The sequence below is a fragment of the Ovis aries genome, chromosome 17 (genome assembly GCF_016772045.2).
Source record: "Ovis aries strain OAR_USU_Benz2616 breed Rambouillet chromosome 17, ARS-UI_Ramb_v3.0, whole genome shotgun sequence".
Classification (NCBI taxonomy): Eukaryota; Metazoa; Chordata; class Mammalia; order Artiodactyla; family Bovidae; genus Ovis; species Ovis aries.
Window position 1 is genome coordinate 17,396,713 of NC_056070.1, and position 8,144 is coordinate 17,404,856.

Genomic DNA, 8,144 nt, shown 5'->3' on the forward strand with positions numbered 1-8,144 from the left:
TTTATAAAAAAATACTTTGTGTACCTCTAAAAGCATATTAATTCCATGTTCCAATCTTTTAATCTTTTATGCATTTGTCAGTGAGCTAAAATAAATAAATTTTTATATAGTATAACCTTGAGAAATAATTTTAACTATTTTGTATAACACCCCCATTATTTGTTACACAAGTTTACCTTATGTACAAATGATTATTCTGGAAGGATACGAGTTAAAGCATAGGAAAAACCCAAACCATAAGTTTGATGTTTCCCTTTCCTCTCTCCTAATTTTTATCAAGTACTGTGTGCCAGAAGTTCTGGAAAAGTCTCTGTAAAACCAGTGCAGCAGTTCATTATTACAGCGACATTGTGTTGGTATAGTTAGTGGTTACTATCCACAATGAAAACATTATGCCACCTTTAATGAACCATGACATTAGATTAGGTTGGAAATCATGAGATAAAATCGTGAACTGAGCTGTTAGCATTATCCCTTGTCAGATGCATATCTGACAGGCAGAGTTACTCTAAAAATGCAATCATGGCAAAAGATGAACAAACTGAAACACATCAATTTATATATACATTTTTGACTGATCATTAATTAGTATAAAGCATTTGATTAGAAACATGTATTTTAGAAATAGAGGTATTTTAAAATAAATATTTTATATACTACTGTCTACTCATTGCCTACTATCTGAAAATAACCATTTTCATCACGTTTTTTCCTAGATGAAAGAGGCAGATGAGAGCACAGGATCTGGAGATGGGCCAATGAAGTCAGTACGCAAAAGAAGAGTACGGAAGGAGTAACCTGTATTCAAGTATTTTTCATTCCTGAGAGAGCAAGTTGGCATTCTCAAGTCCGTGTGCCAGAACTGCGCTTGTCAATCTGCACATCCCTTTTCTACTATCTAGCAATGTTATTCTCTCAGACATTTCTTTTAATCTTCTTTTTCAGAAATGAAAAACCTTTGAAGTTACCTGGTCTTTGAATTTAGAATAAAAGAAAAGTGGCACGTTACATATCAGATTTCAAGAGATTTATATCATTAGAGGTTACACAGTTTCCATAGTTTGGAGAGTTTTAGTTTCTACAGAGCAAAATAATATGCTTCACTGCTATGGGACAAGGCAGTTATTGGAATTTCCCCTTAAATGGCTATACTACAATATACCTGGTAGTTCTCTAGTATAAGTGAGAGAGTTCTGTTGTACAGAGCTGATTGCAATAAAGTTTCTGTATGGCTGTTTGGTTTTACCAACAACTGAAAGTGTTGTATGTGACCCACATGTACCCAGTTTGTGTCAAGTTATAGTTACAGTCCATTGTTCACTTTAAAGAGGTGCTTTGTTGACAGGTCAGTCAACAAAACAGAAATGTGTCTTATCATTCGTAGAATCACCGGTTAATAGTGCAGCATATTTACATTTGAATACAGAGATGAGGTTTTATCAAAATGAAATGGTTTACAGTTGTTTTTCAAGCTGTTATAGTTCTTTTATGCCAGAATAGCTTACCCTATTCACAAGATTGCTTATGCCTACATTGGTCTTAAAAACAAAATTTAAGCATTTTTTCTTTTTTTTTTAAACAATACCTACTTTAATAGGTAAATTATTATTGGGGTCTGATCAGTAAGAGATTCTAGTGGCTGATAGATATTGATCATCCTGTTTTTCTGACAAATTCAAAAATATTGTCTTATCTAGCTTTAAAGCTCCCTCTATGGTAGACAGACTATTATTGCTCCTCTTTTAAAATACCGACCCTTGAACAACACAGGTTTGAACTGCATGAGTCCACTTGTATGTGGATTTTTTCCCCAATTGATTCTACAGTACTCCATGGTAGGTAGTTGGTTGAATCCTCCGATGCAGAATCTGCAGATAAAGACGGTCAACTGTGGGACTTGAGCTTCATCTGTGAATTTTGATATCTGCCGCAGGTCCTGGAACCAATCTCCCATGGATACCAAGGGATGACTGTAGGTACCAGAAGTTACAGAAGTGCATTATAGTAGAACTGTATTATTCCATTTAATATATCTAAGAATTTTTCATGTTTGGGTGATAAACCCTTTAGAAGGTGAAATAAATCTTTGAGGCCATGAAACTACTTTAATACTATCTTGAGAACTCTATACTAGTTGGGTGATACTTTGGATTCCTTCATGAACATACATATCCCATCACTGGGCTAGCCCCACTAATATATTTAGAGCTCATGTATAAAGAAAATGAGTTTCTAGCTTCTCCTGTGACTGAAGGAAGGAAGCCAAATAGCTAGAGTAGCCACTATTCACTCCTTATTTCAGACAGTGAATTGAAAGTGAAAATAAGTACTTTATTCATTGCTGTGTTCTGAATTTTCCATATATTGGTGGTGGACAATTTAATACATAGCTAACCATACTTTGTATTTATTTAATACTAATTAAACCTAACACATCTTGCAAAGACTCCTTTTCTTGCTATGTACTTTAAATGAAGTAGACACATTGAGTGATTCTAGATGAGAATGTTTTTGAAAGTAAACTACTACTTCATGAGATAAATTTTTATGGGAAACTTCTTGCTTGACAAGTGTCTTGTATATGATCTTTTTTCCCCTAAAGATTTATTAAAGCTTTTTAAAATTTCTTGATTGCATATTCATTTAAACTTTAACATTTGGTTAAAGTCCATGAGCTTACAGTGGTAAAATCTGAGCAGCCAGTTTTGCCATTTCTCTGCTCTTTCCTGTGGGTGTCCCCTCTGTGAATGTACCGTTGGCTGATAGGTTTAACCAAAACTTAAAAACATGTGCTACGTTCACTCAGTAGACAAAGCATAGAGTTTTCTTTAATAATGAGATCATTTTTTCCTTCTACCACCCCAGTCTGACTCTGTTGTTTTAAATGATTTAAGTTTTATCCTTTTCTCTAATAAAGGAGAAAAATTCATGTATTTTGCTCTTTATTTTGGGGGGACTTTTTACCTTGATCAGACTAAAGTAGCTTTCTTTTTCTTGAGATTTTTTTTTAAGGTAGCCTTGCTTCCATTGGTCATTCCTCTAGAAAGATATAGACTTCTAGAACCAAGAGCTTTTTTGATGCATCAGTCCACATTTGCAGGAGACAGAGGATGAAATTCCTTACATGTCAATATTAACTACTAGTAATGAAGTTAATGAACCTTAGAAATTTAGAATACTAATTTAGAAAACTAATAGTTTTCAGTGAAAACTATTCAGAATAGTTAAAACATAAATATCTTACTATAAAATTTAAATATACTCTAGGCATCTGTGAAGTTTTTCTTTTGTCAATTGTGGTTTTTAACTTCAGGATTTAGAGATGAAATACCAGATGGCTAATGTTGGATAACTCCTTAAGTCTCATGTAAAGAGTTTATTTAAACATATAGTTGACTCATTGGAAAAGACTCTGATGCTGGGAGGGATTGGGGGCAGGAGGAGAAGGGGACAGAGGATGAGATGGCTGGATGGCATCACCGACTCGATAGACATGAGTCTGAGTGAGCTCTGGGAGTTGGTGATGGACAGGGAGGCCTGGCGTGCTGCGATTCATGGGGTCGCAAAGAGTCAGACGCGACTGAACTGAACTGAATAGCATTTCTACATAAATTTTAAGAATATCTTCCCAAATTATAGCTCTCATTTCCATAGTATGGTAGCTGTGAGGAGTTCAGGAAATAAAATTGTCTCTAATCTGACAGGTCAGATGAAGTAGGTTGATGGGAGAAAAAAATGTATTTTTGAATCTGTTTGGAGTTTGTACAGAGATTGAAATGCATGGAAGGAAGAGCAATGGTAGTTTTGGAAAAAGATGGGCAACAGGGTAATTTTTAAATGATCTTTTAACAACACAGCATCATATCACGCATTTTATGTTTCTTAAATGAATATAATTTTACATCCTTTGTCAAATCCTGGAGTAATTTAAAGTTTTAATTAAACATTTGGTAAGTCATCTATAGATAATATAGAAAATTTTAAACAAGGCAAATACATTATACAGTTGATTACAATGTACTACTTTAGCTTCTGTCATTGCTCCTCAATACCCCTTCCATTATATGGTGAATTAGGTCCTAAGGCCAACGTAAAGTCCTAGTTATAGTAAATATCGTCAAATTTCATTAATCTCTGTGGTTTAAGTGAAATAGTCTGTAGCTTGTCTTTTGGCTAGAGTAGCTAAGGCAATTAAGTCAGTCTTCCAGTTCTTAACCCTGTCATGTTAGACACATTCTCTTTTCTTTCATGATTTACAAATGGTCCTACCAACCACTAGAGGGTGTTAACTCAAGATAGATGCTGCTGCTGCTAAGTCGCTTCAGTTGTGTCAGACTCTGTGCGACCCCAGAGACGGCAGCCCACCAGGCTCCCCCGTCCCTGGGATTCTCCAGGAAAGATCACTGGAGTGGGTTGCCATTTTCTTCTCCAGTGCATGAAAGTGAAAGCAAAGTCACTCAGTTGTATCCGACTCTTAGCAACCCCATGGACTGCAGCCCACCAGGCTCCTCTGTCCATGGGATTTTCCAGGCAAGAGTACTGGAGTGGGGTGCCATTGCCTTCTCTGAACTCAAGATAGGGAAGTACAAAATTATTGGGGAAAGTAAAGATTGCACTCTAAAGAACTAAGATCAGTTTTTCTTTGTTTTGGATCATAAAAGTCATCCTAGAATATATATTTCACTTTCCATTTCTCATTTGGAAAAAGATTAGATCAGAGGGAAGAGTAATGAAAGGAATATAAATGTGACATCATAAACTGGTTGGAGGGCTTCCCTGGTGGCTCAAATGGTAAAGAATCTGCCTCCAGTGCAGGAGACCTGGGTTCCATCCCTGGTCGGAAAATCCCTTGGAGAAGAGATGGCAACCCACTCCAATATTCTTGCCTGGAGAATCCCATGGACAGAGGAGCCTGGTGGGCTGCAGTCCATGGAGTCGCAAAGAGTTGGACACAACTGATTAACAAACTGGTTGAAACTGCAAGCTTCGATGATTTTGGTTACTTCACAAATTGTTTCGCTGTTACACGTACAATTCCAAAAATCTGTGAAAATCTAGAGTTTTTTCATGTTTGACATCAAAACTCATTTGGCAGCTAAACCTGACTTCCCTAACAGACTACCTATAATCTTCATTTATCTTAGTATTCATATATTTTGCTACAAAAGTGTTAATATATTTGATTACAAGTACTGCCCCAAGCTGTATTGGTGTATGAGTTACATAATACTTTATCATGTATGAAAAATTCCAAATTCTGAAACATCTGGTCCCAAGAGTTACAGATAAGGGGTTCTGAGCTATATTAACTTGCTGTAAGTAAAGTTCATAGTGAATATAAAGACAAATTTTGGATGGAACCTAGTGTTAGTATTGAGGGAATTTCTGCTGGAGACCCTGAGGAAGAAGGGTTTCTGCAAGTCATCATTCCACTAGCATTTAGAGCTGGGGAGAATTAGAAATGCATTCTGACCCTGGTTAAAACAGTACAGAAGACTTTATTCAGGGCTATTGCAGCAGGGGCCAAGGCTGTGGTGACAGGGGCAAGAGAATGGGCTCAGCTCCAACTACAGTGAAGACAGCTGAGGATGTATAGTCATCAAGCAGAGTGGAAGTGGGTCATTGGTAGATGGAAAATTACTGAGAAGACACCAAGATAGGGGGATGCTTGCCATGCTGACTTAACAGGATTCTTGCTGAAGGCCGTCAGGGTGATTAGATTCTGAGAGTAGGGGAATTCATTCTAAAGTGACGCAGCAGGATTTATACTAACAATGGACTAGTTAGGCTGAAGACAGGACCTAAGATACGAGGCCTGCTGAGAAAGAGGGCTCAGCAGAACCTGGCTAAACTTTGGTTAAGGAGAGTCTTCATCAGAAGCTAAGTACAGTCTCTGTGCACAGTTTACCACCTGTATTTCTAATATACAAACTGACATGCTGAAGATATTGCCATACTTAAGAGTGTGGGTGTGTGTGCATGCTCAGTCATGTCCAACTCTTTGCAACCCCATGGACTAGCCCACTAGGCTCCTCTGGGCACTGGTTTACCATCTGTATGGCAAGCAGGTGGGGCATGTATTTCCAGTAACATTTTGTCACCTTCTGAGTTAACAGCTGTAGGATGGCAGTTGGAAAAGGCAGAATATGAAGTGAATTGGGTGTGCCCTGATGCTTATAGCAAGAAGGTATCACAAGAAGGAACTTAGTTTCCAAGCAGAGATGGAAGGGAACAGAAAAATCATGTATTAGGTACCTCACAAACATTAAAAAAGCTAATTGCTTCTGCACCCTGAATGGCAGAAGTTCAGCATTGTTTTATTTTTGAGGTGTGGGAGGTAGAAGGGTAAGCCCAGTTAAGATTTCTCTGCCAAGTGTTAGGCAGACAAAGGAACCCGGCCCTGCAGTGATACCTGGATGCTGCATTCCCAGCCCTGTTTTCAGTTGGTTTCACAGTAGCCTCCATTAGAGGAGGCAGGGTCCATTCAGAGAGGCAGGGTCCTCTGAAGAAGGAAAGCAGGCCAGCTTTGGAGTTTGGTCTAGAAGAGCGTGATTGTGATTCCCAGCATATGGAACTGAAGCATATAGACAAGAAGTCTATTTCTGAGGGAACTGTACAGCCCAAGAAATGTGAGCCTGGCCTTCAAACAATGGGCACCAAACTCACACCAGCGAGAAGTGGACTGTTTTCATAACATCAATCTGTGCAGGGAATACCCCCAAACTCTTGAGAGTCCCAGGAAGGGGAATGGGAGGGGGTGGAGCAGGATGGATAACAAGTAACTTTCCAGCTAGGGGGAGCCATGGAGAGCAAGGAATAAGCGAAGTCCCTTGCCAGAGATTACACTCAGGTTGAATCAAGGAACTTTGTCCACTATGAGACAGAATCTTCCAGGGTGTCTCTCCCAGGAGTATTCCACAGTGACTTTGATGTGTTTCTCTTTGTTCCATTTTCCAAACAGAGTTATTTGGGTATCCTATCCCCACTGCACCATTATAAATGGACAGAGCAAATACAGTAAGTCCCTTATGTATGAATGAGTTCCCTTCCAAGAGCAAGTTGCTAAGTCCAACTTGTTCATAACTTCAACAAAGTTAGCCTATGTACCCAATTAACACAATCTGCTATGTAGCACAGCTTTTACACTTGCTTCCTGAGCTTGAAATTAAGATGCTGTAGTACTGTATACAGTGAAGCGCACAAAAACACAACTGCTTATAGTGGGTGACAATTCTTATAGCAGGTGACATAATAGCAGGTGACAATACGCACTAGACACGTGAACGTAGTGACTGGACATGCACAGGCACATTCGCGTCTTTGAAGGTTCTTAGGCAGGGGAGTTATATAATCTGTCATCAGTTTAAAGGAGGTCAGACTATGAGGAGTCACATCTACAACTGACAGACCTTGATAGAGACCCTGGATTTTGCGCTGCATCAGAAATGGACAAGGAGAGGCTAAGTACATTTTATGTATGGGAAGAAGGTTGGGCACAGATACTTCACAGCACAAGAAGAGGGCTGTGGCTAAGGCTGCTCCCACCTTATCCTCTGTCTGCTTCCATAACAAAGTTGTAGCTGGAATACGGCTTCCAGCAGGGGTTACATTTCTCAGCAACTAGGTTTAAGTAAATTCCCACACCCTACACCCTTGGGAATGTGATAAGACATGAGCCCATTTCCAGGCAGTTCCAGCCCATAAAACCCTGCAAGTGTTCACCAGGCACTTTCTGCTGCAAATCTGAATAGAGAAAACGAATGTGACTTGGAAGCCGTGGCTGAAAAGGGCAGAGAAATCCCCAGTTCATAAAGCCTTCTAGTTTATAATGCTCACCTCAGAAGCATTAGCTGGAAGAGAAAACTTCCATGTATTTAATCACCGTGTTTCTTGTTAAAAGAGGTTAGCCTAACCTAACCTAAAAAATGACAACCACCTTTCTCCTGGCAATCTTGGATCCTTCTCTTTGAATTCTTTGCTCTTTTTTAAATTAATGTATAATATCATTTTTAAAATACAGTATTCCCTTAAACATCCAGTAACTGATACTTAAGTAATCCTGTGGCTTGGAACAACCCTGAATATACCACACCGCACCACTATAATATATCCCAGTTACTTAGGCAACTATATCGAAACACATG

The 8,144-nt window shown here is 38.7% G+C and overlaps 1 protein-coding gene across 1 annotated transcript in view; it reads left to right on the plus strand.

The window, feature by feature from the left end:
• CLGN (calmegin) overlaps window positions 1-2,929 on the plus strand; it is a 45,623-nt gene extending 42,694 nt beyond the window's left edge. The window contains exon 15 of the mRNA XM_027956258.3: window positions 717-2,929. Coding sequence (XP_027812059.1) covers window positions 717-797 — 81 coding nt within the window. The 3' untranslated portion in view covers window positions 798-2,929. The remainder of the gene's footprint in view (window positions 1-716) is intronic.
• Window positions 2,930-8,144: the final 5,215 nt, after the last annotated feature.